Source organism: Jaminaea rosea, assembly GCF_003144245.1.
Source record: "Jaminaea rosea strain MCA 5214 unplaced genomic scaffold BDZ90scaffold_20, whole genome shotgun sequence".
Classification (NCBI taxonomy): domain Eukaryota; kingdom Fungi; phylum Basidiomycota; class Exobasidiomycetes; order Microstromatales; genus Jaminaea; species Jaminaea rosea.
The window spans coordinates 68,647-93,070 of NW_020289994.1; the positions used below are offsets into that span (position 1 = coordinate 68,647).

Sequence of the window (24,424 nt, forward strand, 5' to 3'; positions counted from 1 at the left end):
GTCCGCCGCCTAGTTGAGAGGTGTCAACGTCTCGAGTCGGATCGGAAGCGGATGCCCCGGCCAAGCCGAGACGACGTTGCGGGCCAGAGGCGACGGCGACGATCCTCGAGGCTTCGCATTCATCATCAGCATCAGCATGAGCGGTGGTGAGTAGGCGGGCGAGCGCGAGCAGATTACCAGCAGCATAGCAGCAAGCTCACAGATGTATCCTCTCCTCACCTCTACCAGTCCCATACAATCAGTGAGCCCTCTCTCGCCTCCTTTCCTCGGACAAGGACGAACAGCTTTGCTCACCCATTACCTCTCACCCCCTCCCACTCCCCCGCGCAGAGATCTGCCCCCGCAGGGAGGCTATCAGCCCATCAGATACAAGCGAAATCTCCCTGCCCGCGGTCCCGGAGGACTCGCCATCTTCGGTGGTGTCCTCGCTATCTGCACATACGGCTTCTACAAGGTTGCGACGGGCAACATCGAGAAGAGGTGAGCTAGTCTCGTAGCCCGGCCTCTGTTCTCTCACCTCATCTTTTGCTGACGACCATTACGATTTTCTCCTTCTCCTCCTCTCCCTCTCTCTTCTCCTTCCTCTCAATAACCACTGCAATCGTTCCTACTCGCGCAGGGAACTCGCTCGCGAACATGCCTGGTCGCGCATTCATCTCGTCCCCCTCCTCCAAGCAGAGGCAGACCGAGACTCGTACCGCCGTGAGCAGGCCAATCTGGCCAGGGAAAAGGAGATTATGAAGGACGTGCCTGGTTGGGAGGCCGGTAAGAGCGTGTACCATTCTCAGCGATACCAGCCGAGGAACTTTGTGGTCATGTGAGCGGGGGGAGACTGTTAATGAGATACGGTTGCACGCACGTACGCTCGTACGACCTGCCAGGAAATGAAGAATGGGCAGGGGTTGTCACACCCAGACAGACACACTCAGGCTCTCTCCAGCCTCGACGTCATTATCAACGAGTGATAGCATTTACGGCCCTATGCGCACGCCGTCACTACTTCTACACATCAAACAGACCCCATCGCTGCACGCCACGCCCGGCTCAAAGCTGGTCAAGCACCGCCTTGGTGAAGTCACTGGTCGTGCTGCTACCGCCTACATCGGCCGTCCTGACCTTGCCCTCCTCGATGACCTTGTACACCGCCCCAGCAATCGCGTCAGCCTGGGTGTCCAAGCCCAGATGCCTGAGCATCATCGTCGCGCTCAACAACATAGCCGTGGGGTTGGCCTTGTTCTGCGTCGCGATGTCCTTGGCAACGTGTCGGCATCCAGGCTCGTACAGCGCAAAGTCGCGGCCGATGTTGGCGCCGGGCACCACGCCGGGTCCACCGACGAGGGCGGCTCCGATGTTGGTGACGATGTTGCCGTACAGGTTAGGCATGACCATGACGTCGAACTGGCCGGGCTTGCCGACGAGCTGCATAGAAGTGTTGTCCACAATCATGTCGCCCGTAGTGATGCCGGAGTTCTCGTACTGCTTCGCCACATCCCTGAAAGTGTTGAGGAACAAGCCGTCGCCCAGCTTCATGATGTTAGCCTTGTGCACGCAGACGACGCGCTTGCGGCCGTTCTTGAGCGCAAAGTCAAAGGCAAAGCGAGCAATTCGCTCTGCGCCTGCTCGGGTCGAGACCTTGAGGGATTCGACTACGCCGGGGACAGACGAGTGCTCGAGACCAGAGTACTCGCCCTCGGTGTTCTCACGGACGATGACGATGTCGACGTCCTTGTGGCGGGTCGGGAAGCCGGGCAGAGACTTGCAGAGGGTCAGCGAGGCGTAGATGTCGAGGCGTTGGCGGAGGGCGACGTTCCAGCCTAGAAGGGCGGGAGAAATGATCAGCTCGAGCGCTGGAAGTGCCGAAAAAGTCAACATCGCGCCGCAACTCACTGTTGTGGGCAGAAGCGTCAATAGGAGTGTACATGGAGCCCTTGAGCCCGACCTTGTTGCGGCGCAAGCTCTCCATTGCCTCCTGAGAGCGTGAGAGGACGGCAGACTGTGAGCATCGTAACAGGGGATCGAGCCGTCTCTTCTGCGGGCACGGCGCACCTTGAAAAGCTTCTCTGAGCCGTGCGTCTCGCCCGAAACGTTGTACTCCTCCCACTCAATGGGGACGTTCAAGCTGGAGAAGACCTCCTTGACCGAGCCCGTGATCTCCTTGCCGATCTGCGCGGGCGAGAGGGAGTGCGAAGTTGTGGCCGATCAGCGATCATGCAAAGGATCTACGCAGCATTCCTCGATCGCGAGGTTGTACGCACACCATCACCGGGGATCAGAGTGACCGTGTAGACGCCACCGTACTTGGTGGGTGTCTGTGGGCGATGGAAGGGGTAGAGACGTGTCAGTTGAACAGGCCCGTTTCCTTGTCCACCCGGCGGTCGCTGCGCTGCGCTGCGTGTTGCTCACCCTGGCCGACGGGATCCTCTGCGACCCAACGCTGAGCGTCGAAGCAGCCCTAGTAGCGAGGGAGGACTGAGCCAGAGGAGCCCCCCTGACCAATGATCGGAGTGCGGACATGACAATGAAGCGTGAGGGTGAAGAGGGTAAGCTGCGAGAGGTAGAGATGGTGATGAGAAGGGCGCAAGCGGCAGTCGTAAAGGTGTTCCTCTCGCTCTCTCTCTCGTCCTCGCCGCCTCTCCGTCCGCCCGCTCGCCCGCCCGCGCTGAGAAGTTCTAGCCTGCCCTCCTCGCTGCCCGGCCTAGGCGGCCGAGACGAGGCGACACGCGGGCTGGCAGGCAGACGGACGCCCACGCTTCGCCCATGCTCGCCCACCTGGAAGAGACGGAGAGAGGCGGAGACAAGCAGCAGCGATTAGCCGTGAGGTGGGAGAGAGGGAGTAAGAGCAAGAGCCATGGCCATGCGAGAGGGGCATCCCAAATCTAAGATTGGATCGACTGGTCAAGACGACAATCAGGTCTGATGTCGTTGGGACCAAGACATAGCACACCGCTGCGCCACGGCGTTGTCCCACACCGCTCACTGATCGTCTTCGTCACGCCAAGCCAAGAGAGTGAGTGAGCGCAGGAGCGAGAGAGCGACCAAGTCAGCCTGCCCTGCTCGCTCGCCTTCGTAGCATGAACAGCCGTCTATTGTTGGTTCAACGTCCTCCTCAATGTGATCCATAGCACGATGCGTAGCACGAGCCTTTTGAACGACTTCTTCTCGCTCCCCGGTCCTTCTTCACGCTCGCTCCCCTCCCCCTCGTTCTCGCTCGGTCGCTCATAAGCTCGCCGCCGCCGCCCATGATTTCGTACCTGAAGCTGCTCCATCTCTTCCCATCGCCTCTGCCTCGCCCGGGCACCCGCACCCGCTGCCGCTGCCGCTGACCCAGCCATTCAACGAGAAGAGAGGGCGGCGCGGGCGTAGGCATGCGAGCTGGCTGGACGGACGGGCGGGCTGAGGCAAAAAGTCAAGGAAAGACGATGCCGATGCTCGTCGTTGATCCCCGCTCGACTGTCTCTCGCTCGTGGCTCCGGTCGTGCAGCACCAGGCAAGCAAGCAGCCAAAGACGCTCGGCGCTCGACGCTCGACGCTCGACGAGTCTCACTCAGCCCGCCTTAGCCTAGTCTTCTTGGTCTTGGCCGAAGCAGCAGCGGCAGCAGCAGCAGGAGCAGTGAAGGCAAAGGTGACGAAATCCTGCTCGCTGCTCTCTCATCGAAATCGGTCGGCGCACGGCGCAGAACGCAGAAGGATCATCCAAGCCTGGCGTAGCGGCGGGGGAGCCAGCCTCGTTTCGTCGTCTGTCTGTCTAGTCTGTCGTCGTCGCCGTTGCTGCGTTTGCCCTGGCAGATCGAAGGGCGGAGCAGGTGCAGAGCTTGCGCAAGACAGAGACGGTCATTTCCTCCGATCTCACCAAACGCGGCGCAGCGAGCAAAATCGCTTCTCCATCTTCCGTCCTCCTCCCCCCATCCTCCTATCCTTCCTGCAGCATAGCGTATCGCCACCATCCAGCGCATCCAGTTTCGTTGGAAGGGTAGAGACTTGGCTTCGATTCTCAAAAAGAAAGCGGGCAGCCCACATCGCCCCATCCTCGCAGCCATCGTCGTAGTCGTCGTCGTCGTCCCGGCGGTCCGCCACTCGCAGCCGCCATGGGCCAACCGGCGACGGCGGGCATCATCGTGGCCTGCATCTTCGTAGGCATGGCTGTCGCCTACTTTGGTTATCGAGGCTACGCAAAATGGCATCGCCACCGCAACTCGCCTAGCGACGAAGAACTGCCACCCATCCGACAGCCGCTGGGGAGCACATACGGGACGAATGCAGGTAGCTATGGATTTGCGGGCGCAGGGGCAGGCTCATTGGCCGCTTCGCCTGGCACACCAGAGTATGGCTCGACGTGGAGGGCGGGTAGTGCGAGTAAGAGCTCCTTTGCTATGGAGAGGCCCGGCAGCATCTACGGCGGGGCCCTTTCGTCCCATTTTGACGGCAAGGAAGGATCCTCATCTTATGGTCGCCACTCACGAGCGCAGAGTCTCGCAGGGCTCAGCTCGCCACTTTCTCCTGGCGGCGGCGGCGGCGGCGGTGGCAGCAGCCAGGATGCTTCTCCGCACACCACATCACCGTATGGCTACCCAGGAGAACAGGGCTCTCTCGCCGAGCTGGGCGTAGTGGCGATGCCGCAGCGCGTCGCTTCGCCCGACGCCGTCTCAGACGCTGGTGGGCCATCCGCGCGTCCACGGACGATGAGCTCTTCGTCCTCAACTATGACCCTCAGACGGAGCTATGCAGGCAGTACGGACTATCTCAACAGTAGTGCGAGGCGGAATTCACAGCTGTTTGGGAGTAGTGGATCCTCCACTTACGGAGGCGGAGGAGGTGGTGCCGGACCTTCAAAGCGCGATAGCTACTTGCCGCACCTGCCTTCCAATCGAGATGCGATCCAGATTGTGCCACCGCAGCCCCTGGGCATTGGCCTAGGCGGAATGGCTACAGCGAAGGATCAGAGAACGCTCGCCTTCTCCAAGCAGTCGGGCATTGGGCTCGGGGAGGAGGCTTTTGGCGAGGGCAACTACAGCTGGAACGAGGCGGCTGCCGCAGCTGCTCAGCAGGAAGGTGGCCAACAGCCTCAACGTAGCCTATCTCCTGGAAGTGTAAGCGGGAGCATCGGCGCGCATCAGCTACATCGCTATCTTCAAGAAGGACCGTTAGGTCGGGCTGCCGGTGTGGAGCGCAGAGGAAGCCCTTCGGCGAGCGATGTAGGCGCAGGGTCTGCGGCGGGATCGATCATGAATAGGCCGCGTACTACCAGCCACGCAGGCGGGGCAAGCATTAACAGCAGCAGCGGCTTCGCCCCACCGTTGCGTCAGGGGACTCCGCACTCCAACTATAACAGCACTACAGCCAACAGCTCCCCAATCTTAGGCGCCTTCGGTTCCTCTTCAGCCGCCGCCTACCCACCTCAGCCACCCTCCAAAGAGCAGCAGCAGCAGCAGCAGCAGCCCTCTACCCAGCATCACGCAACCGCATCCCGCGATGAGGTTGCCTCTCGTTCTGGCTCGGGATCGGCCGGCTCACCCTCTGCGGCGGCTTCTGCCTCTGGCTCCGGCTCTGGCTCGGGCTCGAGGTCCGGTGGCTCGCAATCGACGAACGAACATCATCGTACGCACGAGAGCATGTCGTCTTCCACGACGAAGACGTCGCAGCATGAGGAGTGGGCGCCGAGTGGAGGAGGGGTCCCACCGGTGGAGAAGGTAGGGGCAAAGGAAGGGTTGGAGTCGAATGATGAGCCTTTGGGCATCAATGCGCCTAGCACAGAGGCGATACAGCAGCAGCAGGAGCAGCAGCCACCGCCGCAGAGTGCGGCGACGATGGTCTCCTAAAGCGGCGGGAAGCATGGCTTTGAACGCTCTGATGCTCCCACCCGTAAACAAAGCCTACCCCGACTCCCCACGTCTCACCTCACACACTCCTTCATTCGTTCCAAATACATCGTCACTACCCGCTCTCCCTTCGAATTCTCTCATTGTAGATAACACCACTCTCTTTGCACCTCACCTGGCCTCTGCGGTGGCAGGTCAGCTCTTGCGTTTCCCTGTTTCGCCCGCCCTCCATCTTTCGCCTCCCACATCGCTACCGTACGTACGAGCTTATCGTATATCAAATGGACAATTAGCCTTGCCTCTCAGCTCTCCGCTTCGCTCGGTCAAGCGCGTGGCCTGGTCAGTGGTGCGAGCGCGGTGAGATGAGCGAAGAACCATCGAGCAATCACATCCGGAAGCTCGACCATTTGGCCAGCTTTGCCTTTCACCGTGGATACACTGCATGATCATTGTATGAGAGAAAGAGGACCGCTGAAGGTGGACCGTTTATTGCAAGCAGAGAAAGGGTGGGTGTGGGGGAAAAAGACAAGCGTGTCGAGGCGAGAGGTACAGGGTTGAGTTGATGATGGAAATGGCGGTGTTGGTATGGAGACTACGAGGAACTTGCAACATGCGCTGCTGCGGGTGCTGCTGCTGCTGCTGCTGCTTAGAGGTCGGCGTCGTCCTCGTCCGGGAGGGGGGCAGCGGCGGCCTGGTGCGAAGCGGGATAGGTGAAACAGGGTCAGCATGAGCGCGCAACGACAGTCTGGCGTCCTTCTCGCCAGGGTACGTACAGCCTCGAGCTCCTTGTTGTACTGCTCCATAAGCTGAGCATCGACCTGGACCTCCGGCGGCGCAAGGGCAGGCGCAGCGACAAAGTCGAGGGACGGGTTACCGACGAGCTTGCGTGCGAGCCAGAGGAAGGGCTTCTCGAAGTTGTAGTTGCTCTTTGCGCTGAGCTCAAAGTACTGGAGGTTCTTCTTCCTGTGGAAAGTGACGGCTCCCGTCTTGACCTTGCGCTCCTTTACATCGACCTTGTTACCGCAGAGGACGATAGGGATGTTCTCACAGACACGCTCGAGGTCGCGGTGCCAGTTGGGCACGTTCTTATAGGTGATGCGCGAGGTGACGTCGAACATGATGATACCGCATTGACCGCCGATGTAGTAGCCGTCACGAAGACCACCGAACTTCTCTTGGCCGGCAGTGTCCCAGACGCTGAAGATGATCTTGCCGAAGTTGGTGTGGAACTCGAGCGGGTGGACTTCGACACCGAGGGTGGCTGCGGGAGGGCAGGGAGGAAAAAGGTGAGAATGAATGTCAGTGGGCAATGCGCAGCTACTTCGCCGCCACTGCAGCTACTCACCGATGTACTTCTTCTCGAACTCGCCGGTCATGTGACGCTGTGAGCGTTGCGAGGGGAGGAGAGGGAGTAGTCGATGAGCATGACATGTTCTCACGCTACTGGATTGCTACCGTCGCCAACTCACCTTGACGAAGGTCGTCTTACCGGTACCACCATCGCCGACTGCGCGGATCCAGAGGGGAAGGAAGTCACGTCAGCTGCTTTTGCTCCCACCTGACCCAGTCGAGATCCTTGCATCCGCGCTCTACACACCAAGGACGAGCTTGAAAGTAGGGATCTCAGTGGCCATGATGTGCTGTGTAGTTGGTTGAGATGTGGTGGTGGTGGACAAGGAAGGACTGCGAGCTGTTGATCTCGTCGTCGTCCTTGAGCCGCCCTCTTGCTCTCTCTGTTTCTCGCCTCGCCATCGCCGCCGTTGCTCGTTGTCTGTCGTCGTCGATTTCATCCCTCGCGCGGCCACGCGGCACGCGAGCGGGCAGGCCACAGAGGGCAGGGTGGACCAGTCGTCGGCTCAACTTTTTGCGAGCGAGACAATTTCGATGCAGAGGTGAGGCGGACAAGAGATCAAGACGTGGGACGAGTGGGCAGAGAGGCTCATCAGCACCACCACCACCTAGCATTACCAGCATCGGCGGCGCAGCATACACGGCATGGCCAAAACACACGACTCGTCTTCGGTCTCGAAGCGCAAACGTAGGCAGGCAACCGATGGCGGCGCATCCTCTGCAGACGAATCCGTAGCTTCAACCTCGTCCGCAGCGTCTACCTCGTCATCCAAAGTCAAGAAGCACAGCAGGAAGCGTCGTGAGAAGGAGGCCGCCCTCTCCGATGCCGAGTCTAGCGGCGGCGAGTCCTCCTCCTCTGCTGGCTCAACCCTCTCCCCCAGCTCATCATCTTCACGCAGCAAAAAGTCAAAGAAGCACACAAAGCACCTGGCCTCTTCGTCACTGGTCTCAGCGCCTCTCAGCTCAGCCTTCGAGATCCAATACCCCATCCTCACACTCTCCATTCCCCCCATACACGCCCACAACCCCACGATCGCAGTAGGCGAACAGCTCGACTCCCTCGTCATGCGCTTCGTTCCCCCGCTCAATGGCGTCCTCGTGTCACACGGTCAGTCGTACTTCCTCGTGGACGAGGAGAGAACCGGTAGCAGGGCCAGAGGAAGCGCGCTCATCGATGGAGATGGAGCATTCGCTACATCAAAGGTGGCAGTGGAATGCTGTGTCTGGAGACCGCGCGTCGGTATGAAGCTCAGAGGTGCAATCAGCCTTGAGGCGCCCAGTCATGTCTCTGTGCTGGTGCACGAGACGTTCAATGCTAGCATCCCCTCGAGTCATATGGGCAAGGAGTGGCACTGGGTGCACCGCAGCGAGCATGATGAGGAAGAAGTGGACGGATCAGGGGGTGTGGCCGGGTATTGGGAGCGCAAGGAGACGGGCGAGAGGCTGGGCAGTCATGTTGAGTTCGTCGTCATTGGCTTGACCATCCTGGCCAACGTAGGCGGTGGTGGGGGCCACACGCTCGCCCTCTGCGGGTCATTGCTGGACAGACCCTTCAGCCTGCCGCCGCCCTCTACTGCGCAACAAGGCTTCGGCGGCTTGGTCGGCAAGGATGCCAGCGCTGGTGCGAGGGCGACTAGGATGGGCTTTGGTGACTTTACGGGCGGCGCAGGCGAGGGGGCTGGAGACACCGGTGTGGCCGGTGGTAAGGGACCCAAGTCTACACGCCGAGTCAGGTGGGAGGGAGAAGAGAGCGACGATGATGATGGTGAGGAGCACGACGATGGCGCCGCGAATGGCAAGCCGACGAGGCCAGCGACGATCAAGGCCTCAAAGGGTGGGAGCCACGTAAAGTTCTAATGCAATTACTGGCCCAGCTTACCATGCACCTCTCATCTTCTCCGAGTGACATAGAGTGATCCCGTCGCGCGACTGCCCAACTTTCCAGCCCTCGTCCTCGCGTCGCAACACTCCCACCTCAACAGCCCGCTTCAACGCCTTCTCCACGACGCTCTGCAATTCCTCCCCACTCTGAGCAAAGTCTGGCTGAGCATTGACCTCCAGCAGCCACATCCTCCATGCGTCACTACCCTCGGCGGCCTCTACGTCTCGCCCAACGAGCAGATCGACGCCGAACACCTCCCACGCTTGATCCCAGCACTGCCACCCTGTTGCACCTGCGCCGCGAGCTGCCGATGAGAAGACGGCGCCGATCGTTGTGGCAGCGAGCTGTCGGATGTGCGCGAGGTCGGGAGAGGTGAGTGGGCGGGGAGGTGGGGTGCTCGATGATGAGGAGGAGCACGAGGCAGTGGGAGGCAAGACGCAACTTGCATCCTCGTCACAAAGTCGTGAAAGGAGGTGCACGTTGCCTTGACCTGTCTCCTCGTCTCCTTCTTGGGCGTGAAGGCAAGTGTTCGTCAGATGCACCCGCGTGTCGATATCACATCCAGTCGTGTCCCGTTCTGCATCGTCGTCGTCGTCATCGTGCGGTGGCAGGCTGTACTTCCTCGGCGCGAAGAGCGCCAACATCTCGTCGCAGAGGTAGACGGACAGTCCGCCTACGCAGATGACGTAGGCGCGAAGGTGGAATTTGCGAAGAGGTGGGGTTGCAGACGACGTAGATGGTGGTGGTGCGATGAGGAGAGGCGAGGAAATGTATTCCTGCGGGGGTGCATCAAAGTGGTAAGGGTCAGCTCGGCACTCTTCTGGCCGCGCAGTCATTGCTGCCTCACCTGAATGACGAAATGCCTGAGCTGGCCAAGCGCAACGGCTGATGAGGACGACGACGACTTTGCTGCCTCGTCCTCCTCTTCGTCCTCACTTTCATCTTGTTCCTCAAACTCCTCTAGAATCCTCCTCAACCCATCCAAGCTACTAAAGATCCTGATCCCCATGCCTCGATCCGCCATTGCTGCTTTCAAGATGAACCACCTCCTTCTCTCTTCTTGGCCCTGCTCTAAGAGCTCCGCAAGATCGTAGAGCTCATCGATGAGCAGCTCGTCTAGATCGTCGGCAAATTGGAGGTCAATACTCCATGTGCGCGGCAGGAGGGTGAGAGGGGAGGGAGAAGCGGAAGATTTGACAGAGTGGGCATGGACGGAGTTGTGCAGCCAGTTTTTGCGGATGAGGGATTTGCGGATGCAGTAGGAGCTTGATGAGACGGGTACGCAGGTCAAAGAGGGTTCGGAAGCGGTAGAGGTAGAGGAGGCAGCAATGTAGCCGCGCCCTTGCACCAAGTCCCAGGGGATCAGATCGTAATCCATGAAGAGGGCAATACGCTTCACGTGATCGTGTGTCTTGAGTTGCCCTGCCATCACTCGGTCAATCCACGCAGAGGCCTCTTCCTCCGTCTTGGGCGCCGTACGCAAAGCGTCACCGTCTTCCTCGTCTTGAGGCGACACGACTCGCCATCCTTGCGGCTCCAGTGCAGCTTGAGCGGCACGGAGGGCGGCACGCTGAGTGTACTGAGCGTCTGGGAAATGGACGAAGGCGACGCCTGGGAGACTTGTTGAGCTGGTCGAAGCCATCCTGACTGATCTTCTTGATGCGCGCTTTGATGGTCTTGAAGTCGAACTTTTTGGCGAGGCTCTGAATGCCACTCCCGCTCTCCGTCTCGAGCTGGTCTGACTGGCTCGCGTGGCCCGCTCGTCCGCCAGTCCGCCCTCGATGCTCTCTCTCCCTCCATCCACAACTCGACCTCGCCTCTCCTCTCCTCTTCCCCTTTCCTTCCTCATCTCGCAGACATGGCCCGCAATCAAGAAAAGGCTCAATCCCTCCTGTACCGCTTTCGCGAAGCTCAAGCTGCCGAGCTGGGGATTCGTACAGGCCCCAAAGCAGGACAAAAGCGCCCGAGGTTGGCATCGAGTGTCAAGGACTTGAGAGAGTGCGAGAGATGGCGTGGGGATGTTTTGAGGGAGATTGGGAGGAAGGTGGGCAAGATTCAGGACTGTGAGTTGTCCGCGCTGCTATCGCACGAGAGGACCAGGGACTGTAGAACAGAAGACGGATGCTGATCTCCTGGATCCTCTGCCTCGCCCTCGCGCCTCGCCCTCGCACACCCACCAGTCGGCCTGACAGACTACGAAGTCCGTGATCTAAACGACGAGATCAACAAGCTCTTGCGCGAGAAGCGTCACTGGGAAAACCAGCTCGTCGCACTCGGTGGCGCCAACTACAGACGCTCCGTCACCTCTCAGCTCGACGATGCCGGTCGTGAGATCCCGGGCACGCGCGGCTACAAGTACTTTGGAAGGGCAAAGGACCTGCCTGGTGTCAAGGAGTTGTTGGAGCGCAGTGTGAGGAGGGAAGAGGAGCAAAGCGAAGAAGAGAGGGGAGTTAGGGAGAAGTACAGACGATTTGCTGGCCAGCCGCCGGCTTACTGGGGTGACGAGGATGAGGATGTGGTGGATGGGCACGAGTCGCTGCTTGAAGAAGAGGAGAGGAGGGAGAGACAGAGGTGGGAGCAGGCGCTACGCAATGTAGGCGAAGAGTTGGAGGTCGGCGAGGGCTCATCGACGGGCGAGGTGGCCCAGCTGATCGGCGTCGAGGCGGACCTGCCCAGGAGGAGGGCGACGAACGTACGAGAAGTCATGGCGCGCCAAACTGCAACAGCGCAGGGGGACGTGGAGATGGAAGAAAATCAAGACGAGGCAGCAGCGGATCATAGCGACGACAAGAAGCGCAAGTCCACATCCACTTCGACACGAGCAGCAAAGAAGGCAAAGGGAGATCGCGATGCTCAAGAAGACGGCAGCAACTCCATCCTCGCTCAACTCCTTCCCGCCCTAGACCCCGCGCAACTCTCCACCCCGGTCGTACCAGATCGAGCCGCAACAGAAGCCTTCATCCTGCGGGAGAGGAAGAGGATGCTGCGCGAAGAGTATAGCGTAGGCGGTGGCGAGAAGGCAAAGTAGCAGTCATGAGTGCGCACCTCTTCGCAATGTATTAATAGTATCCATTGAGCGCTTTCAACCGTCCGTCTAGGCGTCGCCACTCGCTGCTACGACTGCTCGGCTTGCAACGAGACCGTCGAATCGTCGGCTCATCTCTGCGAGGGAGGTGTGCAGCTGGTGTGGGGGTGCGGGGGTCGCGAGACGGCTGTACGCGGGCGAAGGGAAATGCAGGTCAGCATCGTGAATGCATCATCGTCATCGTCGCTTCTCGTACCCACTCGAGGTGCTCCTGCCCGGCATTCTCCAACTTGGACGCCGGGTTGAGATGCAACGCCGCCACGGCCAGATTCGCCTGGATATCCCTCTCGATGGGCCCTGTTCCCTGTCCATCCCCAGCCTGCTGCAAGCCAGTCCCCGCCTCCCTCAATCCCTCCTCAGCCTTGCCCCACTCCCCGCGCTTCATCAAAGCCACCCCCCTTCCCAGCTTCATAGCTGCCGCCCTACCCTGCTTGCCATCTTCCGACGTGGCCGAGGGGCTAGCGAACTCGTCGTACACGTAGTAGGCTTGTTGGGCCGCACGGCCGCCAGAGTAGAGGCCGAGGGATGCCTCGATTAGCTGAATGACGAGGGAGTCGTCTGCCCATGAGCGAGCAGCTTCATACTCTTTTGTGGCAAGATCGAGGCGATGGTTCAGGAGGAGGAGGTGAATTCCGAGGGAGAGGGAGCCCTGCGCGCGTGCGAAGGCCGCAATGAAGACACGACAAAGTCAGCGGGACAGCGACTGAGCCAAACCTTTTAACGCCTGTGTCTGCTCACCAAGTTCCTCTGCGTGCATGTCCCCATCTTCAACGTCTCCAATGCCCCTAATGGATCCTGATCAAGCCACTGTGTCGTCGCCAACAGACACTCGAGCAGCTCCATCTCGCCATCGTAATGCTCCCTCTCCTCCCCCTCGGCATGCAGATCCGCGAGTGCCGACACTTGAGTGCTCAAGTCTACCTCTTCTCCATCTCCACCAGCAGCAGCTGAGGTTGCCTCAACCACACGCGCGAATGCTTGCAATGCCTTGGAGGATGTGGGACCGAGCGAGTCGCTGTGCTGCTGGACGAGGGAGAGGGCCGAAGAGATGGAAGGAGGCGTGAGGGCCAAGTGAGCACGAGCGCAGTAGGCTACATCGAGGGGTTGCGGACGGGGCAGCGAGGAGAAGGCGGATATTACGCCTGGGTAGGCGGATTTGTAGAAGAGGGTAGCCGTCAATGGGAGGGACATTGCGGCGTCGTTGTGGAAGTTGTGATGGTGTTGGAGTGGAAGGAACCAGAGGCGAGGCTGAGTGCCACGCGCCCCCGTCTGGCTCTCTGGCTCACGCACAAGCCAGTCCGCCTACCACGTGGTTGGCCCCCCCGACGCCGGAAACAGACCGCGACGAGGGAGCCTTGGATGGAGGGGCAGCGAGCGAATGAGCGAATGAATGCAGCCTCCCTTCGCTACCACCTCCATCACTCACAAGCTCGCCCATCATGTCCACCCCACACCCCTCGGACATGTCGTCCGACGACGAGCCTGGACCCTCCTCCCGACGGCATCTCAGTCTCAACCAACAAGCAGAAGCAGACCCAGATGTCTTGGCCCCCATCACTTCCTCGCACTACAGCTCCAAGCGCGTCCACTACTACCACTCCCCACTTATTGGCTCCTTCTCTTACGGCTACGGCCACCCGATGAAGCCGTATAGGATGCGAATGACACACTCCCTCGTCACGGCGTATGGTCTGGACAAGTGCATGGTCATGAGAGAGCCAAAGGAGGCGGACAAGGTCGATATGACCAGGTTTCACTCGGATGAGTACGTCGATTTCCTCGAGAGGGTCAACCCGGAGAATGGTCAGGCATTGACTGGGCAGGGTTCGAGGTGTGAGTGCGGCGATGAAGCAGCCGTAGCTCGCGGGCAGGGCAGTGCGACAGCATGCTGACGCCGGAATGCTCCCCCCCACGTACGCTCGCGCACGCAGTCCTGGTCGGCGAGGATTGTCCCCCCTTTCCCTCGGTCTTCCAGTTCTGCTCCCTCTCTTCCGGCGGATCAATCAGTGCTGCTTCATCGCTCAACTCGGGCGCGGCAGACGTGGCAGTCAACTGGGCCGGGGGATTGCATCACGCCAAGAAGAGGGAGGCTTCGTGAGTATGCGCCAGGACGCTGCGATGATGACGCTGCTGAGCGAGGGGCGGGATGCTGATCAATGGGACCGCGCCGCACTCGCAGGGGATTCTGCTATACCAACGATATCGTCCTCGGCATCCTCGAGCTGCTTCGCGTCCACCCACGCGTCCTCTACATAGACGTGGACATCCATCATGGTGACGGGGTGGAAGAGTGAGTCTAGCCCAGCTCCACGCTCCCACGCTCAAGCTCCTCTAACAATACCCGACTATCCCATCCCGCACGCCGCGCAGAGCCTTCTACTCCACGAATCGCGTCCTCTCCGTCTCATTCCACAAGTTCGGCGACTTCTTCCCCGGCACCGGGGACGTCCGAGATGTTGGGATAGGCGAGGGCAAGGGGTACGCAGTCAATGTACCCCTTAGAGATGGAGTGGGGGACGATGCGTATCATCGCTTACTGTTCGAGCCGGTGATCAGGAGAATCATGGAGTGGTATAGACCGGGCGCAGTCGTGCTGCAGTGTGGTGCTGATTCGCTCGCGGGGGACAAGCTGGGATGTAAGTTCGTGTGGGGAACAAGCAGAGTAGCGTGTGCACAGGACTGACAGAGTCTGCGCTCGCCCACGCCTCCAGGCTTTAATCTGTCGATGCGCGGCCACGCAGCGTGCGTCTCCTTCCTTCAGTCATTCAACGTCCCCCTCATGTGCGTGGGCGGCGGAGGGTACACGGTTCGCAATGTTGCTCGCACATGGACGTACGAGACTGCCCTTCTCCTAGGACGAGAGCCTGATGTAAGTACGGCGTAGCGTCGCCCTCGGTCCTCTTGCTCACTTGCTCACTTGCTCCCTCGCTCGCTCGCTCGCCCGCCGCAGGAGGACCTGCCCTTTAACGAATACATGCAATGGTTCGGCCCGGAGTACAAGCTGGACGTGCGTCCGACCAGCATGGAGAACCTCAACACCGAAGCATACCTAGAGGGACTTCGCTCGCGCCTAATCGACAATCTGCGGACTCTGCCCTTTGCTCCGAGCGTGCAGATGCAGCCGACACCTGGGCAGGCTATCAATGCTCACGCCGAGGGCGGGATGAGCGCGGATGAGGACGAAGAGGAGAGGCGCGCAGGGGCGAGCGGCAGAGTGGAACCGACCTGGATGCGAGCGGATGAGGACGATGAAGAGGAGGGCGAGGGAGGCAAGCTCGGCGAGCTCGAGAAACGCATCGCCAAGAGTCTGGAGCGGGCAGAGATCAAGCGTCGCATCGAGACGCCCGTCAGTGAGAGTGACGATTCTGAAGCCGAAGACGGCCATCACCACCACCACCATAGGCATCACGGTCCACCAACTGTAGGCACGTCGTCACAACGTGATCGCCTCCACAGACTCCTCTCATCGGGCAATTCTCGCTTGGACTCGAGGAGTGGGGCTTTGCATCGCTCTCTGCTTTCAGAGGACATCGCTGCGAGCGCTACAGCTGCTGCTACGGCGGGTTCCAGTAGTGGGACCACGACTCCTTGGTACAGCAATGTGGCTCGACCCCGCCCGACGGCACCCTCCGTGCTCGCGGGGAGCGGGTACAACCCTCCCCCTCCCGAGGCGCTGCGACGCATCCTCAGTTCGGCAGCAAGGTCGTCGAGCTATCGAGCGAGGGCGAATGGACGTGCGAATGGACGCAGGCGCGGGCCGATGGACATGGACGACGACGAGGACCACTCGGAGGCGGACAGCGCTGATGATGAGGGGAGCACGTCAGCGGACGAAGACATGGACGACGAGTCGGACTCTAGCGACGTGGAGGATGACGGCAGCTACGTTGGAGGTCGACGCAGGAGGAGAAGGCGATTGGATGGAGGCCGGTTGCGCGCACCTCCGCCAAGGTTGACGAAGGTGGGCAGGCCAAGACGCTCCTTCTTCGATCAGGCGAGCCCCTTTGAGAGGTGGAGCTCAGCGACTCCGACCATCAAGAGCAACGGCGCCTCCAGAGCGTTGCCTTCTCAACCGAACGGCGACGCCTCGACATCCTCGTCCTCGCCGGAGAAGCCCCTCGTTTCCACCTCAGCAGAGCAGCAGCAGCAGCAGCCACCACAGAGCGAAAACGTCCCACCCGAAGCGGTCGTTGCAGCGGCCATTGTGGGCGGCGGTGACCTGAGCGAGCAGGCGGAGAGGGAGAGGGAGCTTGAGCGGGGACGTAGAGGCGAAGGTGGTGGGAGTGAGGATGCGGGGAGGAATGCCAATGGCACGGCGGTAGGGGATGTGGAGATGGCCTCGTGATGCCCTGTGCCCCGTTGCAGTCTTCCTTCCTCCTGATTTTCAAGCTTGAAGCAAATGCAATTGTATTGGTATTCGTCGCACCCCATCCTGCCTGCCTGCCTGCCTGCCTGGCTGCTCCTTCGTCTACAAGTGAGCGCAGCTAGAAATCCGTCGCCCTCCCATTATACGTATACTCTCCCCTCCAAATCAGTGGATCCTTCTTTGGGCCTCCAACCTCGCCCGTCTCCGGGTTAGTGTCCCCTTCAAAGTCCGGCGTGGGCAATCGCCTAGCATTGGGGTGGAGCTCTCCCTCTTTGTCGGATTCGGTGGGTGCAGGGCGATTGAATTGGAGCTGACCAGAGCGAGCAGCGACTAGGCGGTTGAATTCTGCTTGCTCGGCTGCAGGGAGGGTGGGGGGGGAGGGACGGTTGAACTTGGATGTGGGTGGGGGTTGGATGTTGCTTGCGTTTAGAGAAGGGGACTTGGACGATTTGCTGGGAGCGCTGTTGTTGCTGCCGCTGCTTGACGAGGAGGAGCCGGAGGAGTAGGCGCGCGACCTGATGACGAGGAGGGGATGACGATATTGATATTAGCATACATTCTCCTCAATGGCTGATGGGATGGAGCAAGCTCACAGAAGGCTAGCAGCGAAGGGATGAGGGACACGTCGAGGTGCGGCTGCGCGCATCGATGAGACGACAGAGTGACGAAGAGCGGTCATGCTTGTGGGGGTGATTATGATGGCGTGTGGTGGCAAGGACAGATGGAACGGAAAGCGGGAACTGGAGGGTGGGATGGGTGGAGTCGGGCTCTCGTCTAGCCGGGCACGCTTAGTCATCCTCTCCAACCGGTGGCCGCGCTCAGAGAAGTGAGGACCGATACGGGGGGAACTGGCCTTGTCGAGACGCGTAAGTGGGAAGCGCCATCTCAACAATGATCGACAAGCATCAATGATTCAGCAGCCTCGTGCCAGTCTCTTCGCTCCCTCGTCTTCTGTTCACTCTACCCTGTGCCCTCGCCATCCATTTCGTGACGACGTAGTGCGTTCGCGCAGCTCTGTGTAACCGGATGGGGTCACAGAGGTTGTCACTGGCCATCATTGAAAGATCGCTTGAGCTCCACCGACAAGGTCGAGTCGTAGTAGCTCCCATCGTCTTTGTTGCTGCGAAGACCGCCCGTCGATGGTCGCGACAAGCGAGGGAGCGCCCTGCTCTCATCCGTCCGCCTGCCGCTGCACTCGCTCGCATCATCGGTCCAGGGCGGATCATTGGTCATGGTGGCCATAGCGAGCCGCACCTCGGTGCCTGCTCGCTGCTCGACGATAGGGGGTCAGCTTCTACCTTTCTCGTCAATGTCAGGCACGAGAGTGCGGACCTCATCTTCCCTGTGCGAGGCAGCGTGGGCTGGCAGCCCCCTCGTCGCGCCCTATTGCTCTCGCGTCGCCGTGCTCAGCATCTTTCCAATCTATCCATCACTCCCCTCATCGCCTCCGTCACCCTCACCACTCCTCCTACTCCGTCTCCCATTTTCTCTCCCTCCTTATCGCCATACCCTTCAGCGGCACAGCCCGTACCCACCACTTCTCTCCCCTCGCGCCCTCCACCAGCGTCCTACTCCGTCGTCGCTCTTCGCCTCATCACCTTCGCACAAGGCGCTTGGCCCACGCCACCCATTTGTCGTGCCTGCGCAGACTGACACGCCCTCTCGGTGAGTGCTCAGCCTCATGATGGAATGTCAGATGCTCCTCAGCTCATGCGCACACCCGTTCCTCTCGCGGCCAGCACTGTGTCGGAGACTCGTAGCTCTTCTAATGCGCAGACCGATCGTCAAGACTGGACATAGGCCCGAAAGACTGATCGAATCATTCAATGGCTATGGCTACGTGGTCAAGAAGCGGCTCATTTAGCTTGTGAATCCCGTCGATTCAAAGTGATAGATCAAAGCGAGGCAGCTGAAAGAGACACAGACTCGAGCTCAAGAAACCAGATACTGTAGGCGCAAAGAAGGGTCTGAGCGCCGGCTAGTCCCGCCCAGCCAAAGCTCTACAGCTCAAAGGTCCCGTCTAGTCATCAGTCAGCAGTCAACACCATCCACTTGCGGGAAAATCCTCAGAGCTCTAGCTATCGTGGCCGGTGGAGACACATGGCGCAGCACCGACTTCACGGCCTCGGGGAACTGGATGGGGATCGGATCGCCCGGTCATTGTCAGCTACGAGGATCTTCCTCGTCCCGATGAAGGCCCCGGTCGTACCACTCCCCTCACGATCCGCCATAGAATCGAGGTACCCTTCAAAGACACGCCGGCGGAGGGAGAAGAGCTCGACTCAGCACGACGAGGCATCGAAGTCTGAGCCACGGAGGAAGTGAGTGCACCATTACTGAGTTTCGATCATCTCCCGCTCTGCCATTCACACATGTCACACTTTGCTCCCACCGCACCTTGACCAGAGCGCTTGCCGACGACAGCGCACCCCGCGACGGCCCGTCCCGCGCAGAACGTCAATACCGATACAGCAAGAGGCCCGCAAACGATCCCGATCGAGCAGCTGGGGCTCTAGCCTCGGCGCCTCGCGCTCAGCCGGCTGTCTCGTCTCTCGCTTCTGCCTCCGAGAGTAGCTCCCTTACAGCCCGTCCCTCATCTTCAAGCAGATCAACACTACATGTTCCGATTCAGATCAGCTTGAGGTTCGAGCATGCCTGTCTGAGGATAGAGATCGGCTCTGCGACCGGCTCCCTTGATACTCTGCGCGCTCGGCCTAGCCCACCATCAACGGTGAAGAACGCTCGAGACCTCTGCAGAGAGCGATACGGAGGACCCCGCGCTCTTGCTGCCTCGATGGCCTCATACGTCAACGAGCAACTTCTGCAGCGCCGCGCCAACTACCTGGACGTCGAAGAAAATGAGCGCATCAAACCCTTGCAGAAGCACCTCGACGACAAGGCCATCTCGCTCCGTATTCCCCTCGTCGGCCTCCCCGACGTCATCCTCGCTCGAGTCACTACCATGAACTGCTCCTCGTGGGTCCTCAGCAGCGAAGAGGTCAAGAGCGTCGTGCCGGCTCTGCCGACCGGCGGCCCGCTACCAGACGCAGCTCTGGCAAAGAGGCTGGGCGCAGACCCGCGGGAGGTGCGAGTATCCATCGTCAACGGGTTCCGCTGAACATGCCAGCTGGCCGACATCAGCGTCAGCTTGGCTGCTCGACCTCGCCCGGGCGCTCTGAGCCGCCTCTCGTCGTGGACTGCCATGGGTGCCGACGCCGAGATGGATCAAGACTGGTCAGAGCTGGCAGACGGCACCGCCTCCCACTACACCCTTCGTCTGTCGAGAGGCTCGGAGTTGCAGAGTGGTGGGCGCACCTACGGCTCGGTCTTCGGTCTCTCAATGCGACCACTCGGAAGATCTGCGGAGGAGCACGACGAGCTTCGCACGCTCGTCCACGGTAGCTTCGCCATGGCCGCCTTGCGAGAGCTCGTCTTCATGCAGCTCCTGGAGGGAAAGGGCGAGCATGCCGTACGAGAGTGGCTGCGCGACCGTCATTGAGGACTACGGTCTTCCCTCGCTGCTCCCTACAGTGACCAGCAACGCGCACATGAAGCCCGGGGAGATTCACTGGGGCCTAGAGTTCCGTCACAGCAAGGCGGCTACGCTGCGCGTCGGAGCGACGAGTGAGGGCAACGCGATGCAGTTGGCGCGGCTTTCAATTCTCTGGGCACGGACGGCGCAAAGGGAGCTCGGAGATGATGCCCTCCTATCTAGAACAAGTGCCTACGCCGTCGCACACGTGAAGGGCCTCAAGCTCGAGTCACTTCGACTCTTCCTCAAGGATCACGACGTCGAGGCCTTTGAGATCGCCCCCGGAATCTTCTCGCGCCAGCAGCTTCTCCGTAGAGCAAGCGCGTTCTGGATGCAGCAGGGCGACGACTACGTGTGCCACGCATCGCCCCAGCTGCACGCAGCAACCTTCGTCTTCGCAGAGGCCGGCATTCGGGAGCAGTAGTGCAACGAGCACGCAGCTCGTGCCGGCTTCATCACGAGGGCCCGTTAGCAATTGGACAGCGAGCACGCTGACGAGAGGCGAGCTAGGGCGATTGTCAAGAGCGACGGGCAGACCGAGGTGGTCAACGCCTCGCCCGGCGCACTCGTGGAGGGGGCAAAGAGCCTACCACGCCGGCTACTGCGCTGCAACCTGTGGGGCGACTGGCCTTTCGAGGACATCAAGAAGATCCTCACCTCGCAGCTGCCTCGCGAGGAGGCCGTCGACCAGCTGGCCAAGCTGATTTCTGGGCTTCAAGCATGCCACACCCGTCCAGAGGCAACGCCGACCAGCATCGTGCCTCCGCTCCACGTCGACATCAACGCCATCCTCAACGGCAACTGTGCGTCCATCGACCTGACTCGCCAGTTCGCCGACGACGTGGGGGGAGACGGGACTGTCCTTCGTCACTCTGCCAGCAGCTACACGCTTCTCGATCGAGCCCACCAGATTGCCAAGCAGAGCAGGCCCATGCTAGACATCCTCGCGTGGGAGGCAGCCGTGGCGTTACAAGCTACTCTTCCGGTGGCCGGGAAAGAGCCTCTCCTCCGCGATCTCGGTCACCTCCTGGTCGCATGCCGGCCTGTCTGCGAGGCCTACTGCTCCGCCTCGTCTGGCACCGTTGTACTTGATTCCTCACTCTTCGCCTTCTCGCGTGGCATCAACCTCCTGGCCATGGCACAGAAGACTTGGCGTTGCTTTAGGTAGCGAAGGAGCTCAGCAGAGACAGCCATAGAAGTAGCGCCACGACGTCAGCCAGGTGAGCACCGAGGAGAGAGTCGAGGCAAGCAGAGCATGGCCATGCTGACCGCGGCATTCGCCCACACTGCTTTGATGCACGCAGGCGTTCAGCTGCAATATCGTATCAAGAGTCATCAGAGGGCGAGCGTCCGCGTAGCGACGACGCCTTCAATCCCGGCTCGCGAGAAAAACAAGCGGCGAGTGCGTGTTGCTCGGCGTCGTCGTGCGCTGTCACGCCACCTACTCACCGCCTTCTGCCCTCCCTACCTCTCTTGCTCACAGGCCCGCCGACGAGTCTCTGCTATACGTCGGCAGCAAGCCGAGGTCGATCATGGAGGCACAGATTGGACGGCAGGACGAGATGGTGGGAGACCTCATCCGTTTGCTGCAGCAAAAGGAGCTGCTTCCCATCAGCGACGCCGCAATCGGCAAGATTCTCCCACGTCCTCAGCCTTTGAGCGAGATTCGACAGAGCCTAATTAAGCACAGCGGGATGACACAGATGGAGAAGGAGGGCGTGCGCACCTTTTCCGGCGGCCTTGATCATGAGGAAGAGCTCGCAGAGGAGACCTAAGCCTGGGAGGTGATACTGACTCATGTCCCCGCACACGACTTTGCGGACTAGTCGAGGGAGAGTGATGGTAGCGAGCTCACGTCGTGCTAGGGGCTCGATCACTGCGAGCGACGCCGTGACGATGATCGAGAGGAAAGCGAGTGAGCGGCGTGAGATGACAGGAGTCCGCAGCGACGGGGCGATGCTCATGGTCCAGAGGCTCCAGAGGCAAGGTGCGAAAGGGGCAGAGCCCAACGACGATCAAGAAGCGTCCTTGCTACTACCATCTCTGCTAGCCATCTCCCTATTCTCAAATGCATATCCAGTCGTGCGTGCCTCGAGGTCAAGGCGATGACTGACTACTGCTGCTACGCCGCCCGCTTAGCCTCCGCGTGTTCTGCTCATCTTCCCGCCTGTGTAGTCGTTGTGCTGCACGTCAGTAGGAGAATCATCGATGTTTCTCGCACCAAGGCAAGGGACTGGGCGTACTGGTTGGGCTGAGCCTATGTGCTCACAACCCATTGATGGGCGCGAAAGGGGCCATGAACGAAGTGGTAGTCGATGGTCGCTGAGATTGAGTGAGAGATGAAGAAAATACAAAGCTGACGTGGCCGAGGCGAGACCTCAACGCTGAGGCGATGAAGAGGGGTTGGCGTGCCCCTCATGCGCTCAGTGGCTACCACGCCCCGCCATTGGAATGACGCCGTCATCCGCTACGGTGGTCCGCCAATCTAGAAGCGACCGAACTGCTTAGCGGCCTTCTCGGCACGCTTGTTGACCTGGTGGTCAATGACGTTGAAGCGGATCGTCTTGGAGAGGGGACGGCATTGGCCTGCGGGTGGGTGAGAGGTGGGACGAGAGGGAGAGGTCAGTAGGCTGTATGCGTGGGGCGGGCGGAGCGAATCTGCCTCAATGGCTCCCTCCTCCCTTGCTCCTCTCCCTGCAATGATGACCCTGCCCTCCTCGCATTGACAGCAGTGATGCAGCCCTGCTAGACTTTCCCAATCCCATGCGCCCACCTCGTTCATCCTCCATGTCGCCGCCGACCTGCCAACCTCTCGTCCTTTGCTCCTCTCTCCCCGCCTCCCTGCCCATCCCACTCAATCATGCTACGTCCTGATTACCCTGAGCGCACGTCTTGATACTCACCAACAGTGACCTCATCTCCAACGGAAACACGGAAAGCCGGCGAGCAGTGGGCGACGAGGTTCTTGTGGCGGCGCTCGTAACGGTTGTACTTCGGCACAAAGTGCAGGTACTCTCGGCGGATCACAATGGTACGAGTCATCTTCGTCGAGATAACCCTTCCCGTCAAGATACGACCACGGATGGCAACCTGTTTAAAAAAAAGGGGGTTGTATGTTACCAGTCAGCTCCGAGAAGGAGGGGAGTAGCCGCCTTGAAGTCACGCAGCCTACAACTCACGTTTCCGGTCCAGGGGCACTTCTTGTCGACGTAGTTGCCGTTGATGGCAGCAGAGGGGGTCTTGATGCCGAGACCGACATCCTTGTACCAACGCCTCTCGCGGGTGGCCTTGCGGAGGGCCTTGGCGTTGAGGAAGATGGGCTGCTTCTGGTACGCCTTCCTGCAAGAGTGAGCGGCAAGGGAGGACAGCGTGGTTAGTGGGACTGAGAGCGAGAAGATGATAATGATGGCAACGCCGCGCAGCGCGGTACGCACTCAGACTGGACGGTAAGCTCGACTTGGCCGCTCATGATGATGGAGGATATGGGGAGGGGACGGAGGTGAGAGGTGCGAATTCGAGGTTGCTAGTCGTCAGAGGAACGTCCGCGCGAAGATTGGCAGGGCGGGCGGGCGGGCGGAGCGCCTGTGCCTCGCTCGCTCTCCCTCGCATGGCTCGACGGGGCGGGCAGAGAGGCTCGCACCTCGAGTCGAGCGTCGACGTCGGAACCGCAAGCCAGACAAAAGAATTGGCCAAGTCACGTGCACAATAGGACGGAAGATCGAGTGCATCGAGTGCAGCAAGCCGACGAGTTGGCGCCCGCCGACCGTCGAAGCGCTCACTTCTCACCATCACCCAATTGCTAGCTGAGACGAACCACCCGACCGTCTAAGAAGCTCTTATCATCATCATGTCTGACACCGAGGAAGTTCCCCAGGAGATCCCCCAGGAGGAGGTCGCCGCCGAGGCCACTGAGGGTGAGCAGCGAGCGGCGCAGCATAGAGCCAATGGATCACCAATCTGACTTGTCTTTCCCCCGTGCAGCCGCCGCTCCCAAGGGCAAGATGTCCATCGAGGAGGCCCTCCAGGAGGTCCTCAAGAAGTCGCTCATCCACGACGGTCTCGCCCGTGGTCTCCGCGAGTGCTCCAAGGCCCTGGACCGTCGTCAGGCTCACCTCTGTGTCCTCGTCGAGACGTGCTCCGAGCAGGAGTACATCAAGCTCATCGAGGCACTCTGCAACGAGCACAAGATTGACCTCCTCAAGGTCTCTGACCCCAAGACTTTGGGCACTTGGGCCGGTCTCTGCAAGATTGACAGGGAGGGCAACCCGAGGAAGGTCGTTGGATGCTCCTGCGTCGTCGTTCGCGACTATGGAGAGGAGTCCGAGGGTCTCAATGTGCTCCTCGAGTACTTCAAGTCGCGTTAAGCCCTTCCCGGGGATGTAGAGGGGTCAAA

At 60.3% G+C, this 24,424-nt stretch overlaps 15 protein-coding genes across 15 annotated transcripts; 9 read left to right on the top strand and 6 right to left on the bottom strand.

The window, feature by feature from the left end:
- Positions 1 to 136: 136 nt before the first annotated feature.
- Positions 137 to 825, top strand: BDZ90DRAFT_282326 (GRIM-19; the record flags this gene model as incomplete). The annotated part of the gene is made up of 4 exons (XM_025509450.1): positions 137 to 146; positions 229 to 241; positions 331 to 480; positions 620 to 825. 4 exons carry the CDS (start codon positions 137 to 139, stop codon positions 819 to 821), a joined length of 375 nt encoding a protein of 124 aa, XP_025358996.1. The 3' UTR covers positions 822 to 825.
- A 117-nt stretch (positions 826 to 942) lies between these two features.
- On the bottom strand, positions 943 to 2,540 carry BDZ90DRAFT_234952 (putative IDH1-isocitrate dehydrogenase [NAD] subunit 1, mitochondrial). Its single transcript, XM_025507208.1, has 5 exons — positions 2,404 to 2,540; positions 2,256 to 2,309; positions 2,047 to 2,163; positions 1,888 to 1,969; positions 943 to 1,814 (listed from the first exon to the last, which is right to left on the bottom strand). Exons 1-5 carry the CDS (start codon positions 2,512 to 2,514, stop codon positions 1,045 to 1,047), a joined length of 1,134 nt encoding a protein of 377 aa, XP_025358997.1. The 5' UTR covers positions 2,515 to 2,540; the 3' UTR covers positions 943 to 1,044.
- A 1,186-nt stretch (positions 2,541 to 3,726) lies between these two features.
- BDZ90DRAFT_122903 (hypothetical protein) lies at positions 3,727 to 6,220 on the top strand. The gene is made up of 3 exons (XM_025503302.1): positions 3,727 to 4,134; positions 4,210 to 5,764; positions 5,829 to 6,220. Exons 1-3 carry the CDS (start codon positions 4,086 to 4,088, stop codon positions 6,175 to 6,177), a joined length of 1,953 nt encoding a protein of 650 aa, XP_025358998.1. The 5' UTR covers positions 3,727 to 4,085; the 3' UTR covers positions 6,178 to 6,220.
- A 67-nt stretch (positions 6,221 to 6,287) lies between these two features.
- On the bottom strand, positions 6,288 to 7,700 carry BDZ90DRAFT_234954 (GTP-binding nuclear protein GSP1/Ran). Its single transcript, XM_025507209.1, has 5 exons — positions 7,414 to 7,700; positions 7,286 to 7,323; positions 7,162 to 7,198; positions 6,590 to 7,077; positions 6,288 to 6,507 (listed from the first exon to the last, which is right to left on the bottom strand). Exons 1-5 carry the CDS (start codon positions 7,448 to 7,450, stop codon positions 6,463 to 6,465), a joined length of 645 nt encoding a protein of 214 aa, XP_025358999.1. The 5' UTR covers positions 7,451 to 7,700; the 3' UTR covers positions 6,288 to 6,462.
- A 429-nt stretch (positions 7,701 to 8,129) lies between these two features.
- BDZ90DRAFT_208603 (hypothetical protein) lies at positions 8,130 to 8,723 on the top strand (the record flags this gene model as incomplete). Its single annotated transcript, XM_025504015.1, has 1 exon — positions 8,130 to 8,723. A coding segment is annotated over one exon (594 nt), but the record flags the coding sequence as incomplete, so codon positions are not given.
- A 318-nt stretch (positions 8,724 to 9,041) lies between these two features.
- On the bottom strand, positions 9,042 to 10,690 carry BDZ90DRAFT_247400 (hypothetical protein; the record flags this gene model as incomplete). Its single annotated transcript, XM_025507594.1, has 2 exons — positions 9,042 to 9,824; positions 9,896 to 10,690. The coding sequence occupies 2 exons, from the start codon at positions 10,688 to 10,690 to the stop codon at positions 9,042 to 9,044; spliced, it is 1,578 nt and encodes a 525-aa protein (XP_025359001.1).
- A 216-nt stretch (positions 10,691 to 10,906) lies between these two features.
- BDZ90DRAFT_224769 (Isy1-like splicing factor) lies at positions 10,907 to 11,458 on the top strand (the record flags this gene model as incomplete). The annotated part of the gene is made up of 2 exons (XM_025504633.1): positions 10,907 to 11,111; positions 11,229 to 11,458. Coding segments are annotated over 2 exons (435 nt in total), but the record flags the coding sequence as incomplete, so codon positions are not given.
- Positions 11,459 to 12,142: 684 nt separating this feature from the next.
- BDZ90DRAFT_263240 (hypothetical protein) lies at positions 12,143 to 13,324 on the bottom strand (the record flags this gene model as incomplete). The annotated part of the gene is made up of 3 exons (XM_025508586.1): positions 12,143 to 12,260; positions 12,334 to 12,782; positions 12,872 to 13,324. 3 exons carry the CDS (start codon positions 13,322 to 13,324, stop codon positions 12,143 to 12,145), a joined length of 1,020 nt encoding a protein of 339 aa, XP_025359003.1.
- A 272-nt stretch (positions 13,325 to 13,596) lies between these two features.
- Positions 13,597 to 15,320, top strand: BDZ90DRAFT_224896 (histone deacetylase; the record flags this gene model as incomplete). Its single annotated transcript, XM_025504638.1, has 6 exons — positions 13,597 to 13,966; positions 14,065 to 14,227; positions 14,313 to 14,423; positions 14,504 to 14,769; positions 14,845 to 15,002; positions 15,084 to 15,320. Coding segments are annotated over 6 exons (1,305 nt in total), but the record flags the coding sequence as incomplete, so codon positions are not given.
- Positions 15,321 to 16,366: 1,046 nt separating this feature from the next.
- BDZ90DRAFT_256861 (hypothetical protein) lies at positions 16,367 to 17,203 on the bottom strand. Its single transcript, XM_025507901.1, has 2 exons — positions 17,093 to 17,203; positions 16,367 to 17,014 (listed from the first exon to the last, which is right to left on the bottom strand). Exons 1-2 carry the CDS (start codon positions 17,176 to 17,178, stop codon positions 16,618 to 16,620), a joined length of 483 nt encoding a protein of 160 aa, XP_025359005.1. The 5' UTR covers positions 17,179 to 17,203; the 3' UTR covers positions 16,367 to 16,617.
- A 172-nt stretch (positions 17,204 to 17,375) lies between these two features.
- Positions 17,376 to 18,216, top strand: BDZ90DRAFT_123141 (hypothetical protein). Its single transcript, XM_025503304.1, has one exon. The coding sequence runs from the start codon at positions 17,526 to 17,528 to the stop codon at positions 18,150 to 18,152; it is 627 nt and encodes a 208-aa protein (XP_025359006.1). The 5' UTR covers positions 17,376 to 17,525; the 3' UTR covers positions 18,153 to 18,216.
- A 225-nt stretch (positions 18,217 to 18,441) lies between these two features.
- Positions 18,442 to 19,790, top strand: BDZ90DRAFT_123126 (hypothetical protein). Its single transcript, XM_025503303.1, has 2 exons — positions 18,442 to 18,820; positions 18,906 to 19,790. Exons 1-2 carry the CDS (start codon positions 18,600 to 18,602, stop codon positions 19,615 to 19,617), a joined length of 933 nt encoding a protein of 310 aa, XP_025359007.1. The 5' UTR covers positions 18,442 to 18,599; the 3' UTR covers positions 19,618 to 19,790.
- Positions 19,702 to 21,806, top strand: BDZ90DRAFT_263244 (hypothetical protein; the record flags this gene model as incomplete). Its single annotated transcript, XM_025508587.1, has 4 exons — positions 19,702 to 19,990; positions 20,031 to 20,451; positions 20,515 to 21,195; positions 21,515 to 21,806. 4 exons carry the CDS (start codon positions 19,702 to 19,704, stop codon positions 21,804 to 21,806), a joined length of 1,683 nt encoding a protein of 560 aa, XP_025359008.1.
- Positions 21,807 to 22,338: 532 nt separating this feature from the next.
- BDZ90DRAFT_234960 (putative RPS11B-ribosomal protein S11B) lies at positions 22,339 to 23,509 on the bottom strand. Its single transcript, XM_025507210.1, has 4 exons — positions 23,466 to 23,509; positions 23,211 to 23,370; positions 22,935 to 23,121; positions 22,339 to 22,617 (listed from the first exon to the last, which is right to left on the bottom strand). Exons 1-4 carry the CDS (start codon positions 23,498 to 23,500, stop codon positions 22,517 to 22,519), a joined length of 483 nt encoding a protein of 160 aa, XP_025359009.1. The 5' UTR covers positions 23,501 to 23,509; the 3' UTR covers positions 22,339 to 22,516.
- A 369-nt stretch (positions 23,510 to 23,878) lies between these two features.
- On the top strand, positions 23,879 to 24,395 carry BDZ90DRAFT_224870 (putative 40S ribosomal protein S12; the record flags this gene model as incomplete). Its single annotated transcript, XM_025504636.1, has 2 exons — positions 23,879 to 23,945; positions 24,013 to 24,395. 2 exons carry the CDS (start codon positions 23,879 to 23,881, stop codon positions 24,393 to 24,395), a joined length of 450 nt encoding a protein of 149 aa, XP_025359010.1.
- Between the last annotated feature and the right edge of the window lie 29 nt (positions 24,396 to 24,424).

Coding starts and splice junctions, on each gene's coding strand:
- BDZ90DRAFT_234952 (XM_025507208.1), bottom strand. CDS start 2,514: ATGTCCGCACTCCGATCATTGGTCAGGGGGGCTCCTCTGGCTCAGTCC. Junction 2,310..2,403: donor AGAGGATCCCGTCGGCCAGG/GTGAGCAACACG, acceptor CATCGCCCACAG/ACACCCACCAAGTACGGTGG. Junction 2,164..2,255: donor CTCTGATCCCCGGTGATGGT/GTGCGTACAACC, acceptor TCGCCCGCGCAG/ATCGGCAAGGAGATCACGGG.
- BDZ90DRAFT_122903 (XM_025503302.1), top strand. CDS start 4,086: ATGGGCCAACCGGCGACGGCGGGCATCATCGTGGCCTGCATCTTCGTA. Junction 4,135..4,209: donor CGTGGCCTGCATCTTCGTAG/GCATGGCTGTCG, acceptor CTAGCGACGAAG/AACTGCCACCCATCCGACAG. Junction 5,765..5,828: donor AGCACAGAGGCGATACAGCA/GCAGCAGGAGCA, acceptor AGCGGCGGGAAG/CATGGCTTTGAACGCTCTGA.
- BDZ90DRAFT_234954 (XM_025507209.1), bottom strand. CDS start 7,450: ATGGCCACTGAGATCCCTACTTTCAAGCTCGTCCTTG. Junction 7,199..7,285: donor GTAAGACGACCTTCGTCAAG/GTGAGTTGGCGA, acceptor CAACGCTCACAG/CGTCACATGACCGGCGAGTT. Junction 6,508..6,589: donor ACAACAAGGAGCTCGAGGCT/GTACGTACCCTG, acceptor GCTTCGCACCAG/GCCGCCGCTGCCCCCCTCCC.
- BDZ90DRAFT_256861 (XM_025507901.1), bottom strand. CDS start 17,178: ATGACCGCTCTTCGTCACTCTGTCGTCTCATCGATGCGCGCAGCCGCA. Junction 17,015..17,092: donor CCCTTCGCTGCTAGCCTTCT/GTGAGCTTGCTC, acceptor CCTCGTCATCAG/GTCGCGCGCCTACTCCTCCG.
- BDZ90DRAFT_123141 (XM_025503304.1), top strand. CDS start 17,526: ATGGGGTCACAGAGGTTGTCACTGGCCATCATTGAAAGATCGCTTGAG.
- BDZ90DRAFT_123126 (XM_025503303.1), top strand. CDS start 18,600: ATGGCGCAGCACCGACTTCACGGCCTCGGGGAACTGGATGGGGATCGG. Junction 18,821..18,905: donor AAGTCTGAGCCACGGAGGAA/GTGAGTGCACCA, acceptor CACCTTGACCAG/AGCGCTTGCCGACGACAGCG.
- BDZ90DRAFT_234960 (XM_025507210.1), bottom strand. CDS start 23,500: ATGAGCGGCCAAGTCGAGCTTACCGTCCAGTCTGA. Junction 23,371..23,465: donor GAGCTTACCGTCCAGTCTGA/GTGCGTACCGCG, acceptor TCACTCTTGCAG/GAAGGCGTACCAGAAGCAGC. Junction 23,122..23,210: donor AGTGCCCCTGGACCGGAAAC/GTGAGTTGTAGG, acceptor TTTTTTAAACAG/GTTGCCATCCGTGGTCGTAT.